The following is a 21160-nucleotide window of genomic DNA, read 5'->3' as shown; positions in this document are numbered from 1 at the left end:
CCCTTTTAATAAACCTCCTGGACCGCCGACTCGACTGCCTGCATCTTTTGCCTCCGTTCCTGATCTCCGGGTCGTGCTGCTCCCCTGAGAGCTCTGCCTTTTCCTGGCCACCCCGCCTCCCCCCGAGAGCGAGCTGCCCTGCTGGGGCTTTGAAACGGCGGCCAACCTGGTCCCGAACTGAGTTAGAGGGTTGTGAACCCCATCAGAGAAGGATTTAAAGTACCAGTAATTAAAAATGTAGTAACTGAAGGGGAAACCAGGATAGGGATGGGAGATGTCTTATTAGTTCCTGGGGCAGGTTGTAATTTACTGGGAAGGGACTTGCAAAAACAGTTAGGAATAGGGGTTATACCAGAGGAAGGAAAGATGTCAGCTAAAGTGCTGAAACTTGGTCAGGAGGATGAAGGAAGAATTAACAAAGATGTGTGGGCTAGGGAAGGAAATAGGGGAGGGTTGAATATTGACCTGTATTGGTTTGAAAACAAACCAGTGGGAGATCACAAGTCAAGATTGAAAGTAAAAATAAGTGAAATAATGCAAGGAAAAGCACTGACAAAGTCAGATACAACCTGACACCCAGTAAAGGTGGTGGTAGCAGTTCAACTGAAGTAGTTCAGTTGAAGCAGTGATCCTGTGAAGGTCTGGTCTCCAGCTGAAGGTCCAGTGGTAGCTCTTGTCCTCTGGGAACCCAGTAGACAGGGATAACTCAGGCAGTTCCAAGGCCAGGTTATATCCAGGTGGGAATGCTTGGCTCCTCCTTCCTGGGTGGAGCATCTCACAATAGGATAAGTCCATGAGTCATGTGGTGGGTCCCTGATGGCCCATTGTCTGTTATCTGGGGTGGGTCATTAGCAGGTGATTGTTGGGGTGGATAATACCACCTCAGGAACTGCTGGGGAGCTGAGTGGTTCCAGTACCACAAGGCTTCACTGGTGGGAGGCATCTTAGTCTCCCCCCTGGAGAATACGATGGTCCATCCCCAAATTATGTAAATCCCCCCAGCTGTAACTTAACCCCTGATTCCATCCCTTCCTTCTTTCCATTGGTTGTGGTGTTCCCCCCGCCTCCTCTCCCCTGACCCTCCAGCCATCCCTTTAAATGTAGACGGCTGGGGTCTCTCGCCCTCTTTCACCCTGGAACCCCTCAGAATAAACCCCTGGAACCTCCAGCTGACTGAGCGCTCTGAGTTCTTTGTCTCTGGTGACGCACGAGTTATCCAACTCCGTGGGTGAGTGAGAATCTGTGCCTTACACCGGCACGGGTGTGAGAAGGGCCTTTCTGTACAGCACCAGAGCAGTGCTGGCTGGAGTGATCTCTCGATAGCCATAGAGACACTTTTGGTAAACGCAGAGGCCTGGTTCCACCCCTCCTCCCCCTTCGCGTTAAGTGGCGCTCGATACAGGGACCTGAAAAAATCCCTGAAAGTGTCTCGGAAGGCTTTATGCCATAGATGTCACGATCAGAGCAGCTACTTCCCTCGAAAAACAGGTTTGAGTTTTATTAGACCTGTTTAGAGAGGCAGCTGACCTATCTCCGATTGTCTTGGACGGGAGAAGTCAGCAAAAACCAGAGAACCACGCCGAAAGTTTTTTTTTACACTCTCGGAAGCCTCGAGGTGGTAAGTGAGGCTTTGCTGGGGTGAATTCTTCTTTTGGTTTTTTTCCTTATTTTTTTCTTTCGGTGTTGGGAAGAATTTATTTGGGGAATATGGGTGGGAAGTTAACCCGTCCTCAATCAGAGCTTTATACCTCCCTTAAAACTACTCTTAAGTCAGATAATTCCCAGTTTTCTAAGGGGAATTTAAAATGTTTTGTTCGCTGGATTTTTAACATCTTTCCAAATGTTTCTGTAGCTGCTGTTCAGTCTCTTAGTTTCTGGGATAAGATCGGAGAGAAGCTGACTATTCTCACACAGGCTGGGGATCGAAAGGTTGCTAATTTTCTCCCTTTGTTTGTAGTGATTTATAAGTCTGTTAAGAACGCTAAGACTGAATCAGTTCTGCCAAAAAATTCAGATCTCTCTTGTGCTGCCTCCCCCGTGTCTGTTCCCTCCCCCGCTGTCCCCAAACCCTCGGAACCCCAGGGGGGAGAAGCGCTCTCTCCCCTATCCCCCGCTCCAGCAGGGTCTGGCCAGCCCGGCTCGAGCCTGTCCCTCACCCTCTTCCCAGCTCCCCAAAACCTCCCTACCTCGACTCCATGTTTCTCGCGAGACGGCACAAACCACGCGTTACCCTTCCCCCCCGCGGAACAATATGGCGCGGCCCACGTGGAGAAACAAGCTGGCATGCCTGATTCATATCAGCCTAAAACTCCCGGGCTAGCGTCAGCCCCGCCCCTTGCGTCATCGGGTATCCCTGCGCCGGGTCCACTCCCCCCCGCGGTGTCGGGTGTCGTCCCTGGCTCAGCCCTGCCCCCCGCAGGGAACTCCCATCCCGGCGCGGGTCCCTCCCTCGTTCACGCCCCCCTCCCCTGCGGCGCTACTCCTACTGCCCCGCTCCTCCCCGGTTCCCACGGCAACGGAGTCAGCCAGCGACATAGGAGGAGCCGTCCCCGCCGTGCCCGGTACCGGCCTCGGGCTGCCTGCTCCTCTTCGGAAGAGGAGAGCAGCGATTCTGAAGAGGATCCCTGGCTTGAAATACGCCGGCAAGCCGCGCAGGACGGACACTGGGGAATAGCAAACAAAATCTCTGTCACTGCTGCTCCAGTCCATTATAACAGAGCTGGAGGGAACCCCCGCTGAGACGCCCTCCCATATGCACAGATAAAAGAGATGTGCAAGGCAGGGAAAGATTTTGGACGTAACTCCCCTTACTTTAAAAATCTACTCCAAGCTACCTTTGCTGCAAATGTGTTAGTCCCACATGATATAAAAAATCTTATGGCATGCCTTCTGTCACCCGGAGAATACATGCTGTGGGACAAAACTTGGAGAAAACAATTAAAAGACCTCCTCCAGGTATATCACAGAGATCCCAACAGGGCTCACATAACACTGGATGATCTTTGCGGGGAAGGAAACCTGGTTAAACCCCAGGATCAGGCGAGACAATTGCCTGAACTGATTTTAGAAGATATCAAAAGAGAAGCTGACAGAGCTTTGCTCTCAACCCCCTCGGACTCCACTCCCTCTCTAAATTTCTCCACCATAAAACAAACTATCGATGAGTCCTTTATAAAATTCTTCGATAGACTAAAAGAGTCAGTTGAAAAGCAAGTTGAGAATCCAGAAGCCCAAAAGGAGCTGCTGCGTGCATTAGCTATGGCAAATGCTAATGAGAGTTGTAAAAAAGTCCTCCAAGCCCTTCCGCTAGACCCACCTCCTACCCTCGATCAGATGATTGAGGCTTGCACCAAATTAGCATCTCCTGAGGCAGCCATAGCCCAAGCAGTTTCAAAAGGGGTAGCAGAAGCACTAGCAGCATCTCAGAAACCTCCACGGAGATGTTATAATTGTGGGAGTTTTGAACACATTGCCAAAGACTGCCCTGAACCAAAGTGTGTTAAGAGAAATACTAACAAAAATACTGAGGCTGTGCCCCTAAGCTGTCCCTGCCAGCATCACCATCAGAAGGACCAGGGAAACAAACAGTGAAGCGCGGCACGGCTCCGCGCAAGGACACAAATTCTACAGCCGTCTCTCCCTGCCCTGCCACCCCTGCCATGGATGATAACTGCGCAGCACACAGCGGAACAGACAAGAGACTCTGTCTTGTAAGTACTGATACACACCACTTCCGCAATGGAAATCAACAACACATATATGTGGGCTTTGAAAAACCTTTTGACAGGACTGTGGACATTCTAGTAGTTGGGGACACTAAGCACGGTCCACCCGAACTTTTTATTTTACCCGAGGTGCACAAAATAGACCCCAGTGGACAAGTACAAATTTCTGTCTCCTGTAACAACACTCCCTGGTTTCTATCAAAGGGTCAGGTAGTAGCACAAGCTATCATACTACCTGAAAACCACCCCAAGTGCCACAGAACACCTTCCATATGGTGAGCAGAAGTTGTAGGCGCAGACAAGCCCATGATGCATTGTAAACTACACAATGATAAATCCACTGCTTACCTGACGGGGATGGTAGACACAGGGGCCGATGTAACCATCATTTCTCGAGCAGAATGGCCCCAGGACTAGAAGACCAAACCAGCAGGCGGCAGAATCACAGGCATAGGAGGGTCAGCAACTTCCCAGAGGAGTACAAATAATATCATCATAGAAAGCCCTGAAGGACACACAGCCACCATCCGCCCATACGTAATTGACTCTGGTTTTACCCTCTGGGGCAGAGATCTCCTTACCCAGTGGGGGACTCAGCTGGTAATCCCACCTCCATCTCAGGATTTCTAGTTGGGGCCACTGGGGTGTGCTCCACCCCACCCCTTACCTGGAAGACAAACGACCCAGTCTGGGTGACCCAGTGGCCCCTAAGCAAAGAGAAGCTCAGCGCTTTAGAATCCCTAGTAGAAGAACAGCTCGCCAAGGGTCACATTGTACCATCTAATAGCCCTTGGAACTCCCCTGTCTTTGTCATACGGAAACCTGGAAAAGACAAATGGAGGCTCCTCCAAGACCTAAGGAAAATCAATGAAGTCATTGAAGATATGGGACCCCTACAGCCTGGCCTGCCCTCGCCCTCAATGCTTCCTAGGAATTGGAAGCTTGCTGTCATTGACATTAAGGACTGTTTCTTCACAATCCCCCTACACCCAAGTGATGCTCCTCGGTTTGCTTTCTCCGTGCCATCCCTAAACCAGGAAGCCCCCCAGCGCAGATACCACTGGTGTGTGTTACCCCAGGGTATGAAAAATTCTCCAACTATTTGCCAATGGTATGTGGCTCGCGTCCTGTCCCCCATCCGCAAAGAGTTTGCACGTTCTATCATTCTCCACTACATGGATGATGTGTTGATTTGTGCACCAAATGATAAATACCTGAACTTAACTCTAGAAAAAACTATTCAAGCCATTGAGAAAGCAGGGTTTGAGATCCAGCAGGAAAAGATTCAGCGTACCTGCCCGTGGACCTACCTGGGACTCCGCATCAGCGAACGGACCATCGTACCCCAGCAGCTCACCATCAAAGACAACCCAAGGACACTCCGGGACTTGCACCAACTGTGTGGTTCTATAAACTGGATTCGTCCTCTGCTGGGAATTACTACGCAGGACCTTGCTCCGCTGTTTAACCTCCTGAAAGGCTGTGACCACCTGGACTCGCCCCGAGTCATCACAGAGGAGGCCCGGGAATCCATCGCTAAGGTACAGCTTGCCCTATCTTCTCGCCAAGCCCATCGGACAAGTCCTGAGTTGCCTTTTAATTTCATCGTTCTGGGTGAGTCACCTAAGCTGTATGGACTGATTTTTCAATGGGACACTGCACAAAAAGACCCACTTCTTATAATAGAGTGGATTTTCTTACCACATCAACCGCTCAAAACCATAACAACACGACAGGAACAAGTAGCCCAACTAATTATGAGAGCCAGAGCACGCCTCCGTACCCTTGCAGGGTGTGATTTCACCTGCATCTATCCGTCATTGGAAAATGAATCCTTAGCAAACATACTCCAAACAAATGAACACCTTCAAGTTGCTCTGGATAGTTATCCAGGCAAGATTTCAAATCATCATCCAAAACATAAATTTTTCAATTCGGCTTTTCATTTGGCCCCAAAAGAACTCCAAAGTCGAACCCCTCTCAGGGCTCTAACTGTTTTTACAGATGGCTCCGGGAAATCCCATAAGTCAGTCGTGACTTGGAAACATCCCGAAACGCAAGTGTGGGAGCACGATATCCAAATAATCGAAGGCTCTCTGCAAATTGCGGAGCTTGCGGCTGCTGTTAGAGCTTTTGAGATGTTCGAAGAACCTATTAATCTGGTAACAAATTCAGCTTATGTAGCTGGGGTAGTCGCCAGAGCAGAACATGCCTGGCTAAAAGAAGTGTCAAATCCTAAATTGTATAAACTGCTCTCAAAACTTGTTTTTCTGCTTTCCCACAGAAAGCAGCCGTTCTATGTGATGCATGTGAGGTCACACACCGATCTCCCTGGACCAGTTGCTGAAGGGAATCGGAGGGAAGATGCTCTGGCTATGCCGGTGAAAGCTCCTAACATTCCAGACACCTTTGCTCAGGCAAAGCTGAGCCACCAATTTTACCATCAGAATGTACCAGCACTGATGAGAATGTTTAAACTACCTCGTAACCAAGCAAGGGCAATTGTAGCAACCTGTCCTAGCTGTCAGAGCTACCAAGTGCCATCATTAGGGTCTGGGGTTAACCCCCGGCGTCTAGGCAGCTGTGAAGTCTGGCAAACAGATGTAACCCATGTCCCCCAGTTTGGCAGATTGAAATATGTACACATTTCTGTAGACACGTTTTCTGGAGCTGTTTTTGCATCTGCCCATGCAGGAGAAAAGGCAAGAGATGTTATACAGCACTTTCTCCTTGCTTTTGCTACCCTGGGCGTTCCTGCTGAGATAAAAACTGACAACGGTCCAGCATACATCTCTAACAAACTTCAAGAGTTTTTTAGCTCATGGGGCATCAAACACATTACAGGTATCCCCCACTCCCCCACAAGACAATCCATAGTTGAGAGGACCCACCAGACAATTAAGAGGGTCCTAGACCAACAGCGGGGAGGGTCAGAACTCAATTCTCCCATTATGAGACTCTGCAAAGCCCTTTTTACAATAAATTTCTTAAACAATTCGTTTGAAGAGCCTGACCCCCCTGTGTTCCGGCATTTTACCAATTCGACCCAAGCCAAATTGAAAGAACAACCACCAGTGTTAATCAAAGATCCAGAAAGCCATCAAATATCAGGCCCTTTTTCACTAATTGTATGGGGGAGGGGATATGCTTGTGTTTCCACACCTTCAGGACCCAAGTGGATACCAGGAAAATATGTAAAGCCCTACCTCCGACCGTCAGTGACAGCTCCTGAGCAGGCGAAAGATGACACACCAGACACTGACAAAGAAACTCCAGACAAAGAAACCAGTGCCGCTTAGAGAAGACGTCGGCGCAAGATTCCAGCCACGTGAACAGCTATTTGTGCCGCCTTCAAGCAGTTCCCCAAACCCACAAATCCCTTATCTGTTACCCTCATGTGTTTCCCTAACCCACAACCTTATTACCTGTGTCTTATGAAAAAAAAGGGGGGATGAGAGGGGAAAAAGAAAGAAGTAACAGAAAACCATCTTTTAATGATTTTTGCTTGAAATACCACAGAAAAAAGGACTACCTATACCTCTCTTACCACCATGCCTGTAATTGCCTACCTCTGCATTCTCCTGACCTCCTGCATCCTGTTACCACCAGAGGTTGCCGCATGGATTGTCCCTCAGCCAAAGACCAATATATGGGTTACATTGGCAAAAGCACTCCAGCAAGACCATATGTGCCTGTCTATGGGCAGCGTCAGTGACCCACTTTCATCATGCCTGGTGGGGATCCCTCTCCGCAAAGATGAACTGCCTTTTGCAAACGAGGTGCTCCCCCAGAAAGAAGCTTGGGAGAAATGTAATGAGAAACGACGAGAGGGAAACTCACAGCAGTCTCAATATGAGATATAAAGTAAGCTCCATTTTATTTCACCAAACGAGAAACTTATATACTGTTACAGAAGTTACTATTCATAGCTACACACACACCTGCAGTCTGTTCTCACACATTCAGGGATCTTCCTGTTAACTCCCTTATTCTTTTCTCATAACACTTCTGACTCCCTAATCTTTCTCCTGACATTCTTCCCACAGCTCAGAAACACAGCTGTGGTTCTCAGGCGTCAGCTCTTCAAAACAACTTGTCAGGATTTTCACTGAGGCCTGGCTATGCTGAGGCTTTGTTCAGGCCTGTTTAGTTAGCATAAGTTTTGCTGGAAAATTGCGTTTTCCAACAGTTCCCCCGTTTCGCTTGTGAGAACAGACGTTGTCTGTTATCAGATTAATTTGCTTTGCTATAAGTAATTCTTATTATTAGAATTGTTATAAGTTTACCTAAGGAAATTTCACTAGTTATTTAGATATGTTGCCATGGTCTAGGAACTGTCATTGCTGAAAACATTCACTTCACAGGTAAAGCTTGGAGAACCTTTTCCGGACAAGGACTCCAAGTTTACTTGGAAGAAGGTTTAGCTTTTATAAACTCAATTTGGTAAATGAAAATTATTTGATCACATTTTGGTGCAAAATACTTGGGACTCATGGCATGTTTCCCAATTAATTAGGACCAAAGCTTGGCCAGAGCTTAGGTGCTAAGTAAAAGGGATTTCTTAGAACATCAAGCTTTGATTAATATCAATAAGAAGAGTGTTTTATCATGTTACTATTTTTGTAGTTAACTATATAAGGTGAGATGAAATATTTGAAAATAGTAGATATTATTATTTGACTTTAACTAAGAAAGATAACACTGCAAATGCTTTTTGGGAATAATAATGTAAACTAACAAATTTAAAACTTAAAATTAATATCACTAAAAATGAATAAAACTTAATCTTAATAAATCTTATTTTAAACTAACAAATTGGACTTAACTATAATGGAATTTAAAATTGATATCACTTTAACAACTTAACTCTAACAAAATTTAAAACTTAACAGAATTTAAAATTAACATCACTTAATATTACTTAACAGAATTTTAACTTTAACAGAATTTACAACTTAATAGAATTTAAATTCACTATTACTTAACTTTAACAGAATCTATGCTTAACCAAAAGTACTTAACAGGTAGTTTAAACTATTCAGTATAACTTCACCCACAGGTCCTCATTCACACATCAAAAGTCTCAAGAAATCAAAATCACACTCTCATCAGTCACAGGTTTCATCCACATTAAAGCATTCGAAAAGCAAACAACACTCTCAGTAGGCCTACAATATTCACACATACACACAAACTCTATTTTAAGTAATGCTTTAGCAAAATTCAACTTTCGTTCAAGGCTTTTAGTATTCAAGGTGTTATTTTTTATCAGGATAATATCTTGTTACAATGCTTCTTTATTAGTAAATCGCTGGAAATAGGTTTTGGTCTCGGTGTCAGTGCAGCCAGGCTGAAGGAAGAGCCGATCTGCTCCATCTGCTTGGACATTTTCAGGGAGTTTCAGTTGCTGAAGCTGTCAATCATTTCTTCATCCTTGGGGAGGAGTAGAGTTTAGAGTTTCACCATAGGCATCACAGCTGGGGCAGTGAAGGAGGCGTGGATGGCTCGCGGCTCCGCCCACCGGGGCACCCTCCGGGACCTCCGCTCTGGTTGTCATTCGGCCGGAAACCACGGCTGGAGCAACTTCCGCCACAGGTCTCTCTTGGTGGCATTCAGGCGGCGTGCGATGAAGGGTAGGGGCCACCGCTGCCATGCGGCCACTGGTCGCTTTCTGTTTGTTCTTTTTGTTTCTACAAGCTTTTGTGCTGTGAGTATCTCTGTTGCAGCGGGAACACCAAACTTTTCCGTTACAGTTCTTTCGTATGTTTTTTTCACTCCCACTTCGATAACGTCGGGATGATTTCTGGTTACTCTGTTTCTTTACCCGCGATATTTGAGCTCTCTCAAACAAAGCAGCTAAGATGTTTTTCGTTGTAAAATTGCCAAGCTCTGTGATACATTGAGACAGGAACAGATTTTTCATCCAATCGGGTAACTTTGTATTCTCGGCTGTCGGCAGCGGCAGGGCGCGCCCTCTCTCCCCCCCCCTCCCTGGCAGGGGGGGCTTCCCTGGCTGCGCTGCGGCTGCCGAAGTTTTACGCATATTAAAAGCGGCACAGTAACTCACAGGTTTTTCTCTGCTCCATGCGGCTGTTATGTCCTGTGCCGTGAGCCACACAAGGTTTTGTTCCGTGCAATGCTTCTGTAAGCAGGCTACGACTTTACTCCATGGTTTGCCAAGCTTTCTTGCAATTTTATCACAGTCCAAAAGTAAAGTAGCTCCATAATTCAACAACTCTCCTACATCGAATACTGTAATAGGATTTGTAAAAAATCCATAAGCTTGTCCTACCACCATCAGGCCCATTAAGTGTGATAGGCTACTTTTACTGAATCCGTGCTTTTCTAAAAAGCATAACAATAAAATTTGGGCTACCTCTGATTCCATTGTGGTCCAGCTGGTTTTCAGGGTCCTGGTCGACACCGTCTAAGCACTCTGTCGGAGCTCGCAGTTGCCAGAGTTTGTGCAGTTCACCGAAGTGTAGCCCCCACGGTAGGCAGGTCCTATTCGGCCTGTGTCGCTGGATCTTCCCCGATTCGGGCGAAGATTTTGACACACCGTCGCTGCACAGCTTCGGCGCCTCTCCGTTCCCACCGCTCTCAGAAGCAGGGCCGTAAAACTCTGCCGGTAGTGTCCGTGGTCATCGGGGTCACCATTTAACATAACGACGAGAGGGAAACTCACAGCAGTCTCAATATGAGATATAAAGTAAGCTCCATTTTATTTCACCAAACGAGAAACTTATATACTGTTACAGAAGTTACTATTCATAGTTACACACACACCTGCAGTCTGTTCTCACACATTCAGGGATCTTCCTGTTAACTCCCTTATTCTTTTCTCATAACACTTCTGACTCCCTAATCTTTCTCCTGACATTCTTCCCACAGCTCAGAAACACAGCTGTGGTTCTCAGGCGTCAGCTCTTCAAAACAACTTGTCAGGATTTTCACTGAGGCCTGGCTATGCTGAGGCTTTGTTCAGGCCTGTTTAGTTAGCATAAGTTTTGCTGGAAAATTGCGTTTTCCAACAGTTCCCCCGTTTCGCTTGTGAGAACAGACGTTGTCTGTTATCAGATTAATTTGCTTTGCTATAAGTAATTCTTATTATTAGAATTGTTATAAGTTTACCTAAGGAAATTTCACTAGTTATTTAGATATGTTGCCATGGTCTAGGAACTGTCATTGCTGAAAACATTCACTTCACAGGTAAAGCTTGGAGAACCTTTTCCGGACAAGGACTCCAAGTTTACTTGGAAGAAGGTTTAGCTTTTATAAACTCAATTTGGTAAATGAAAATTATTTGATCACATTTTGGTGCAAAATACTTGGGACTCATGGCATGTTTCCCAATTAATTAGGACCAAAGCTTGGCCAGAGCTTAGGTGCTAAGTAAAAGGGATTTCTTAGAACATCAAGCTTTGATTAATATCAATAAGAAGAGTGTTTTATCATGTTACTATTTTTGTAGTTAACTATATAAGGTGAGATGAAATATTTGAAAATAGTAGATATTATTATTTGACTTTAACTAAGAAAGATAACACTGCAAATGCTTTTTGGGAATAATAATGTAAACTAACAAATTTAAAACTTAAAATTAATATCACTAAAAATGAATAAAACTTAATCTTAATAAATCTTATTTTAAACTAACAAATTGGACTTAACTATAATGGAATTTAAAATTGATATCACTTTAACAACTTAACTCTAACAAAATTTAAAACTTAACAGAATTTAAAATTAACATCACTTAATATTACTTAACAGAATTTTAACTTTAACAGAATTTACAACTTAATAGAATTTAAATTCACTATTACTTAACTTTAACAGAATCTATGCTTAACCAAAAGTACTTAACAGGTAGTTTAAACTATTCAGTATAACTTCACCCACAGGTCCTCATTCACACATCAAAAGTCTCAAGAAATCAAAATCACACTCTCATCAGTCACAGGTTTCATCCACATTAAAGCATTCGAAAAGCAAACAACACTCTCAGTAGGCCTACAATATTCACACATACACACAAACTCTATTTTAAGTAATGCTTTAGCAAAATTCAACTTTCGTTCAAGGCTTTTAGTATTCAAGGTGTTATTTTTTATCAGGATAATATCTTGTTACAATGCTTCTTTATTAGTAAATCGCTGGAAATAGGTTTTGGTCTCGGTGTCAGTGCAGCCAGGCTGAAGGAAGAGCCGATCTGCTCCATCTGCTTGGACATTTTCAGGGAGTTTCAGTTGCTGAAGCTGTCAATCATTTCTTCATCCTTGGGGAGGAGTAGAGTTTAGAGTTTCACCATAGGCATCACAGCTGGGGCAGTGAAGGAGGCGTGGATGGCTCGCGGCTCCGCCCACCGGGGCACCCTCCGGGACCTCCGCTCTGGTTGTCATTCGGCCGGAAACCACGGCTGGAGCAACTTCCGCCACAGGTCTGTTTGTGTGGTCCGCAGGCGGCGCGCAGTGAAGGGTAGGGGCCGCCGCTGCTAATCGGTCACTGGTCTCTTTCTGTTTGTTCTTTTTGTTTCTACAAGCTTCTGTGCTGTGAGTATCTCTGTTGCAGCGGGAACACCAAACTTTTCTGTTACAGTTCTTTCGTATGTGTCTTTCACGCCCACTTCGATAACATCGGGATGATTTCTGGTTACTCTGTTTCTTTACCCGCGATATTTGAGCTCTCTCAAACATGGTATTCAGTTGTTCTGGCAAAAGTTCAACAGTGACTCTCTCAAACAAAGCAGCTAAGATGTTTTTCGTTGTAAAGTTGCAATCGAGTAACTTTGTATTCTCGGCTCCCAGCAGTGGCACGGCGCACCCTCTCTCCCCCCCCCCCCGGCGGGGGGGGCTTCCCTGTCTGCGCTGCGGCTGCCGAAGTTTTACGCATATTAAAAGCGGCACAGTAACTCACAGGTTTTTCTCTGCTCCATGCGGCTGTTATGTCCTGTGCCGTGAGCCACGCAAGGTTTTGCTTTGTGGCATGTATTTGTAAGCAGGCTACGACTTTAGTCCATGGTTTGCCAAGCTTTCTTGCAATTTTATCACAGTCCAAAAGTAAAATAGCTCCGTAATTCAACCACTCTCCCACACTGAATACTGTAATAGGATTTGTAAAAAATCCATAAGCTTGTCCTACCACCATCAGGCTCATTAAGTGTGATAGGCTACTTTTACTGAGTCCGTGCTTTTCTAAAAAGCATAACAATAAAAATTGGGCTACCTCTGTTTCCATTATGGTCCAGCTGGTTTTCAGGGTCCTGGTCGACACCGTCTAAGCACTCTGTCGGAGCTCACAATCGCCAGAGTTTGTGCAGTTCACCGAAGTGTAGCCCCCACGGTAGGCAGGTCCTATTCGGCCTGTGCCGCTGGATCTTCCCCGATTCAGGCGAAGATTTTGACACACCGTCGCTGCACTGCTTCGGCGCCTCTCCGTTCCCGCCGCTCTCAGAAGCAGGGTCGTAAAACTCTGCTGTCGGTGTCCGTAGTCGTCGGGATCACCATTTAACGTCGCGACGAGAGGGAACTCACGGCAGTCTCAATATGAGATATAGAGTAAGCTCCATTTTATTTCACCAAACGAGAAACTTATATACTGTTACATGTGTTACCAATTATAACTACACACACACCTGCAGTCTGTTCTCACACATTCAGGGATCTTCCCGGTGACTCCCTTTTTTCTTTCTCATAACACTTCTGACTCCCTAATCTTTCTCCTGACATTCTTCCCACAGCTCAGAAACACAGCTGTGGTTCTCAGGCGTCAGCTCTTCAAAACAACTTGTCAGGATTTTCACTGAGGCCTGGCTATGCTGAGGCTTTGTTCAGGCCTGTTTAGTTAGCATAAGTTTTGCTGGAAAACTGCGTTTTCCAACAGAAATGGGTAAGCACGCTGGCAACAGCACCAGAGGAACCCCACGAATTACTATTATTGGGGTCCTCCCAGGCTACCCTTTGCCTCAAGTTTGTCTTCAGCCCGAAAAGAGGGATGGCATTATCCTGGTCAGAACACCAGAAATTAAGTCATAGTAGAAAAGCAACACCCCATGGAAAGGTTTACTCTGTCAGTAATTGGTGTCAGGATAAAAAGGTCATCCCAACAGAGTCATCTGTACACCCCAAAGTGCTGCCCAAAGGTATGTTCCTGATTTGCGGGAATCAGGCGTGGTCTGGAATCCCATCCCAGCTCCAAGGGGGACCGTGCACTCTTGGCAGGCTTTCTGTACTAGCACCCAACAAAACCCAAATTCTACATTGGAGAAACCATACTCGATTGGCCCGCCAAAAAAGAAATATACAACAATTAGATCCTAATTGTGATAGCGAAATTATCAATTGGACATTGTCTAAAAGGATTGCTGCATCATTTTTCCTGCCTGGAGTAGCAGCAGCAAAAGCCTTAGGTGAACTCAGCCACCTTGAGTGCTGGCTCGGAAAGCATGCTAACCTAACCTCGAGTGCCCTCTCTCAGCTTCTTGAAGATGAAGAAACCACCAGGCATGCAACACTGCAAAACAGAGCAGCCATCGATTTTCTTTTATTGGCCCATGGACATGGCTGTGAGGAATTCGAAGGACTGTGTTGCTTTAACCTGTCATCTCATAGCCAGAGCATCCACGCGACGATACAGAAAATAAAGGATCAAATCAAAGAACTGAAGACAGAAAAAGAAGCAGACTGGATTGGCGATCTTTTCGGACAGTGGGGACTTCAGGGATGGCTAGCATCCTTAGTCAAAACTGGACTGTGGGTGATCCTAATAATTTTCCTTGTTCTAAGCTTGTTCGGTTGCCTCAAGAAGTGTTTAACTAAGCAAGTAGGGGAGGCCTTTCCTTTAAATAAGGAAGGGGGAGTTGTTGGGGTGAATAATACCACCTCAGGAACTGCTGGGGAGCTGAGTGGTTCCAGTACCACAAAGCTTCACTGGTGGGAGACATCTTAGCCCCCCTGGAGAACACGATGGTCCCTCCCCAAATTATGTAAATCCCCCCAGCTGTAACCTAACCCCTGATTCCATCCCTTCCTTCTTTCCATTGGTTGTGGTGTTCCCCCCGCCTCCTCTCCCCTGACCCTCCAGCCATCCCTTTAAATGTAGACGGCTGGGGTCTCTCGCCCTCTTTCACCCTGGAACCCTTCAGAATAAACCCCTGGAACCTCCAGCTGACTGAGCGCTCTGAGTTCTTTGTCTCTGGTGACGCACGAGTTATCCAACTCCGTGGGTGAGTGAGAATATGTGCCTTACACCGGCACGGGTGTGAGAAGGGCCTTTCTGTACAGCACCAGAGCAGTGCTGGCTGGAGTGATCTCTCGATAGCCATAGAGACACTTTCGGTAAACGCAGAGGCCTGGTTCCACCCCTCCTCCCCCTCCGCGTTAGGTGATAACAGCTAACGGCCCACAGCTGGTGGTAATAGAATACTTAAATGCATCTATATTGTAACCTAGGACATGACCCTATAAGGGTCACGATTGAGAGAGAAGAATGTCCCATATGTGTCCGCCAGTACCCTATATCCCTGGAGGGGAGAGAAGGGTTAAAACTGGTAATAGAAGGTTTGATAAAGGATGGGACGTTGGAGCCTTGTATGTCTCCTCATAACACCCCTATTCTCCCAGTAAAGAAGTCTGATGGGACTTACAGATTGGTACAAGATTTGAGGGAAGTTAACAAGAGGACTCGGACACGTTATCCAGTGGTACCAAACCCCTATACTCTTTTAAGTAAAGTCCCAGCTCAACACCAGTGGTTTAGTGTAGTGGATCTTAAAGACGCCTTCTGGGCCTGCCCCTTGGCAGAGGATAGTTAAAATATTTTTGCCTTTGAGTGGGAAGATCCGACTACTGGGAGAAAGCAGCAGTTAAGGTGGACAACACTACCACAAGGATTTACTGAATCCCTGAGTTTGGACAGGTTTTAGAAGAAATACTACAGGCTTTCCCCACTCCCCCTGTGTCTTACATGGGAGACGGGAGCCTTATGAGTTTCTGCTGTTTGCCAGGCTTCTAGCAACAGAGTAGGGTAGCTAGCTCCCCAAGACTCGGTCCCGTTCGCAAGGATCTTTGATATTTGGCCGATTAGTCTAAAAATACCATTTATTAGGCACAGAAAATAACAAACATACAAACATAGAACAGATTGACATACATACACACACACACAATGAATGCATAATTGCAAAACTATAATAGCTAAAATGCAATTATGGGGTAAATGCTTGCTTGAACTATAGAAATAGCTAAAAATTCAAGTTAAGAAATGCTTGCTTGAACTATAATGCAAGTTAAGAAAGGTACCTATAAGTTAGCCGGAATAATAGAATATCGGAAACCAATGATCTTACCAAATCCAATTTTAGAGCTGAGATGCATTAGAATCCTCCCTCAATCTCGCAAGAAGTTACCACAGAGCTTGCGTCCAAGCTCAGGGGAGAAGTTTTCAGTATCCATGTAGAAAAGCTTCTACCTTTTCTGAGATTTCGTGGTGTTTTTATAGGAAAAAAGTGTGCTGAAGAGAAGGCTTTCTTCCAGTACCCCCCTGACATAACGACGAGAGGGAACTCACGGCAGTCTCAATATGAGATATAAAGTAAGCTCCATTTTATTTCACCAAACGAGAGACTTATATACTGTTACAGATCTTACCAATTATATTTACATACACACCTGCAGTCTGTTCTCACACATTCAGGGATCCTCCTGTTAACTCCCTTATTCTTTTCTCATAACACTTCTGACTCCCTAATCTTTCTCCTGACATTCTTCCCACAGCTCAGAAACACAGCTGTGGTTCTCAGGCGTCAGCTCTTCAAAACAACTTTCACTGAGGCCTGAGAATACTGAAGCCCTGCTCAGGTTTACTCAGTTAGCATGTTTTGCTGGAAAACTGCGTTTTCCAACAGTTCCCCCGTTTCGCTTGTGAGAACAGACGTTGTCTGTTATCAGATTAATTTGCTTTGCTATAAGTAATTCTTATTATTAGAATTGTTATAAGTTTACTTAAGGAAATTTCACTAGTTATTTAGATATGTTGCCATGGTCTAGGAACTGTCATTGCTGAAAACATTCACTTCACAGGTAAAGCTTGGAGAACCTTTTCCGGACAAGGACTCCAAGTTTATCTGGAAGAAGGTTTAGCTTTTATAAACTCAATTTGGCAAGTCAAAATTATTTGATCACATTTTGATGCAGAACACTTGGGACTCATGGCATGTTTCCCAGCCAGTTAGAACCAAAGCTTGGCCAGAGCTTAGGTGCTAAGTGGAAGGGTTTTCTTAGAACATCTTATAAACAAGCTTTGATTAATATCAATTAGGAGAGTGTCTTAACATGTTACTATTTTTGCAGATAGCTATATAAGGTGAGATGAAATATTTGAAAACAGTAGATATTATTATTTAACTTTAACTAAGAAGATGAAACTGCAAAGGCCTCTTGTGAATAATAATATAAACTAACAAATTTAAAACTTAAAATTAATATCACCAAAAATGAATAAAACTTAATCTTAATAAATCTTATTTTAAACTAACAAATAGGACTTAACTATAATGGAGTTTAACATTGATATCACTTTAACAACTTAACTCTAACAAGATTTAAAACTTAACAGAATTTAAAATTAACATCACTTAATATTACTTAACAGAATTTTAACTTTAACAGAATTTACAACTTAATAGAATTTAAATTCACTATTACTTAACTTTAACAGAATCTATGCTTAATCAAAAGTACTTAACAGGTAGTTTAGACTATTCAGTATAACTTCACTTACAGGTTTTCATTCACACATCAAAACTCTCAAGAAATCAAAATCACACTCTCATCAGTCACAGGCTTCATCTACACATTAAAGCATTCAACACACTCTCAGTAGGCCTACAATATTCACACATACACACAAATGCTTTAGCAAAATTCAGCTTTCGTTTAAGGCTTTTAGTATTCAAGGTGTTATTTTTTATCAGGATAATATCTTGTTACAATGCTTCTTTATTAGTAAATCGCTGGAAATAGGTTTTGGTCTCGGTGTCAGTGCAGCCAGGCTGAAGGAAGAGCCGATCTGCTCCATTCTGTATCAGACTGCTGTTTCTGCTGGCAACGCTGTTGGTTAGTTCTGGTTCGCTGCTGAAACTGTCAATCATTTCCTCATCCTTGGGGAGGAGTAGAGTTTAGAGTCTCATCATAGACATCACAGTTGTGGCAGTGAACGAGGCGTGGATGGCTCGCGGCTCCGCCCACCGGGGCACCCTCTGGGACCTCTGCTCTCACCGTCATTTGACCGGAAACCACGGTTGGAGCAACCTCCGCCACAGGTCTATCTGTGTGGCGCGCAGGCGGCGCGCAGTGAGGGGTAGGGGCCGCCGCTGCTACTCGGTCACTGGTCACTTTCTGTTTGTTCTTTTTGTTTTTACAAGCTTCTGTGCTGTGAGTATCTCTGTTGCAGCGGGAACACCAAACTTTTTTGTTACAGTTCTTTCTTATGTGTTTTTTACTCACTTCGATAACATCGGTATGATTTCTGGTTACTCTGTTTCTTTACCCGCGATATTTGAGCTCTCTCAAACAAAGCAGCTAAGATGTTTTTCGTTGTAAAATTGCCAAGCTCTGTGATACATTGAGACAGGAACAGATTTTTCATCCAATCGAGTAACTTTGTATTCTCGGCTGCCGGCAGCGCAGGAGAGCTACTATTCTCCCCCCCCCTCCCTGGCGGGGGGGGTTTCCCCGGCTGCTGTGCCGCGGCCGAAGTTTTACGCATATCAAAAGCGGCACAGTAACTCACAGATTTTTCTCTGCTCCATGCGGCTGTTATGTCCTGTGCCGTGAGCCACGCAAGGTTTTGCTCCGTGGCATGTATTTGTAAGCAGGCTACGACTTTACTCCATGGTTTGCCAAGCTTTCTTGCAATTTTATCACAGTCCAAAAGTAAAACAGCTCCGTAATTCAACCACTCTCCCACACTGAATACTGTAATAGGATTTGTAAAAAATCCATAAGCTTGTCCTACCACTATCAGGCTCATTAAGTGTGATAGGCTACTTTTACTGAGTCCGTGCTTTTCTAAAAAGCATAACAATAAAAATTGGGCTACCTCTGTCTCCATTCCGTACCAGCTGGTTTTCAGGGTCCTGGTCGACACCGTCTAAGCACTCTGTCGGAGCTCGCAGTCACCAGAGTTTGTGCAGTTCACCGAAGTGTAGCCCCCACGGTAGGCAGGTCCTATTCGGCCTGTGCCGCCGGATCTCCCCCGATTCGGGCGAAGATCTTGACACACCGTCGCTGCACAGCTTCGGCGCCTCTCCGTTCTCGCCGCTCTCCAGGCAGGGTCGTAAAACTCTGCCGGTAGTGTCCGTGGTCGTCGGGGTCACCATTTGACATAACGACGAGAGGGAACACACGGCAGTCTCAATATGAGATATAAAGTAAGCTCCATTTTATTTCACCAAACGAGAAACTTATATACTGTTACAGATCTTACCAATTATAGTTACATACACACCTGCAGTCTGTTCTCACACATTCAGGGATCCTCCTGTTAACTCCCTTATTCTTTTCTCATAACACTTCTGACTCCCTAATCTTTCTCCTGACATTCATCCCACAGCTCAGAAATACAGTTGTGGTTCTCAGGCGTCAGCTCTTCAAAACAACTTTCACTGAGGCCTGGCTATGCTGAGGCTCCGTTCAGGTTTATTCAGTTAGCATAAGTTTTGCTGGAAAACTGCGTTTTCCAACACCCCCCTCCGCACGCAGCCTTCCCCGGCTGAAGTGAGCCCTTTGCGGCTTTCTCGCCCTAAAGCGCGTTTTAGCTCCGGACAAGCTCTGCTGCTCTCCGGCTGTGCGCAGAAAGCGAGCAAACCAGCGGCTGAACACACGGCAGCAGGGTTCATTAAGAACTCGTTCAAATTTCACCAGAAATGCTGCTTTTCAGCCACGATGTGCTCAGAATGCTTGTTTCTGCTTCAGCAAGCTCCTGGCAGCGTTTGCACTGAGGGGCATAAGGTGCAGCTAAAAGGAACGAAAAGGAGCTTGCCACGACTTCAGATATGCATATCTGCAGGAGATAGAGCTGTCCCAGAAGGAAGCAGGTGAAGAGAAGGCTTTCTTCCAGGACCCCCCTACGCACGAAGCCTTCCCCGGATGAAGAGCGCCCTTCGCGGCTTTCTCGCCCTAAAGAGCGTTTTAGCTCCAGACAAGCTCTGCTGCTCTCCGGCTGTGCGCAGAAAGCGAGCAAACCAGCGGCTGAGCACACTGCAGCAGGGTTCTTTCAGAACTCGTTCAAATTTCCCCAGAAATGCTGCTTTTCAGCCACAATGTGCTCAGAATGCTTGTTTCTGCTTCAGCAAGCGCCTGGCAGCATTTGCACTGAGGGGCATAAGGTGCAGCTAAAAGGAACGAAAAGGAGCTTGCCACAACTTCAGATATGCATATCTGCAGGAGATATAGCTGTCCCAGAAGGAAGCAGGTGAAGAGAAGGCTTTCTTCCAGTACCCCCCTCCGCACGCAGCCTTCCGCGACAGAAGTGAGCCCTTCGCGGCTTTCTCGCCCTAAAGCGTGTTTTAGCTCCGGACAAGCTCTGCTGCTCTCCGGCTGTGCGCAGAAAGCGAGCAAACCAGCGGCTGAACACACTGCAGCAGGGTTCGTTCAGAACTCGGCCAAATTTCCCCAGAAATGCTGCTTTTCAGCCACAATGTGCTCACAATGCTTGTTTCTGCTTTAGCAAGCCCCTGGCAGCATTTGCACTGAGGGGCATAAGGGGTTCAACCTCTCTTGGCAGACACCTCTCTTTCAAACCAAGACAGAGTGGTAATAGGTTGGGAAGTGAATGTTCAAAGGAAGAAAGATGGGTTTGTTTTACATTTACCCTTGGGGGTGGAGTAAGATTTGGTAAAAGAACAAATAGTAAACGAAAAGACAGAGCCAACACAGCAATCTAATCCTGGGTCAACCCCATGTGAAGATCTGTATATGAAACTCAAACAGCAATTAGAAAAAGAAATAGAAATCCCCAGATTAGGAAAAAAAACCTGTTTGTAGATTTGGGGGAAAGAATAAGTAAAGAACTAAACATAACCAACTGTTGTGTCTGTGGGGTGGCCTCCATGACAGAGGAATGGCCATGGAAAGGCAGTAGCCTAGGTCCTGTTGAACTCCTTAAGTGGAACCAGACAAATATAAGAGGGGAAAACCGGCCAAAATGGTAGATTTTAAGTTCAACAGTGATAGGAGAAGAGTGCGTCTAGCACATTGGGGAAAATTTTCTTAACAGTAAGAAGTTACTCCCTGTAAGAAATATAAAGTTAGTAATGGAACTTTTACCTGGTAGGTCCCAGAAGAACCAATGCTTTATTGGGCCCAGAAAAGAACAAAAGGGAAAAATTGTAAATATAACAATGAAACTGAACTTTTTTGATGTAAAAATACAGG

General features: G+C 45.3%; 1 protein-coding gene across 1 annotated transcript; it reads left to right on the top strand.

The window, feature by feature from the left end:
* Window positions 1-4082: 4082 nt before the first annotated feature.
* Window positions 4083-14895, top strand: LOC146423303 (uncharacterized). Its single transcript, XM_085044899.1, has 4 exons — window positions 4083-4103; window positions 4805-5266; window positions 13608-14605; window positions 14645-14895. Exons 1-4 carry the CDS (start codon window positions 4083-4085, stop codon window positions 14670-14672), a joined length of 1509 nt encoding a protein of 502 aa, XP_084901025.1. The 3' UTR covers window positions 14673-14895.
* The last annotated feature ends 6265 nt before the right edge of the window (window positions 14896-21160 follow it).

This window comes from Lichenostomus cassidix, unplaced genomic scaffold, assembly GCF_008360975.1.
Source record: "Lichenostomus cassidix isolate B80296 unplaced genomic scaffold, HeHo_3.0 HiC_scaffold_904, whole genome shotgun sequence".
In the NCBI taxonomy this organism is placed as follows: Eukaryota; Metazoa; Chordata; class Aves; order Passeriformes; family Meliphagidae; genus Lichenostomus; species Lichenostomus cassidix.
Note: the sequence above shows the minus strand (reverse complement) of the source record. Positions and strands in the feature narration are given on the sequence as shown.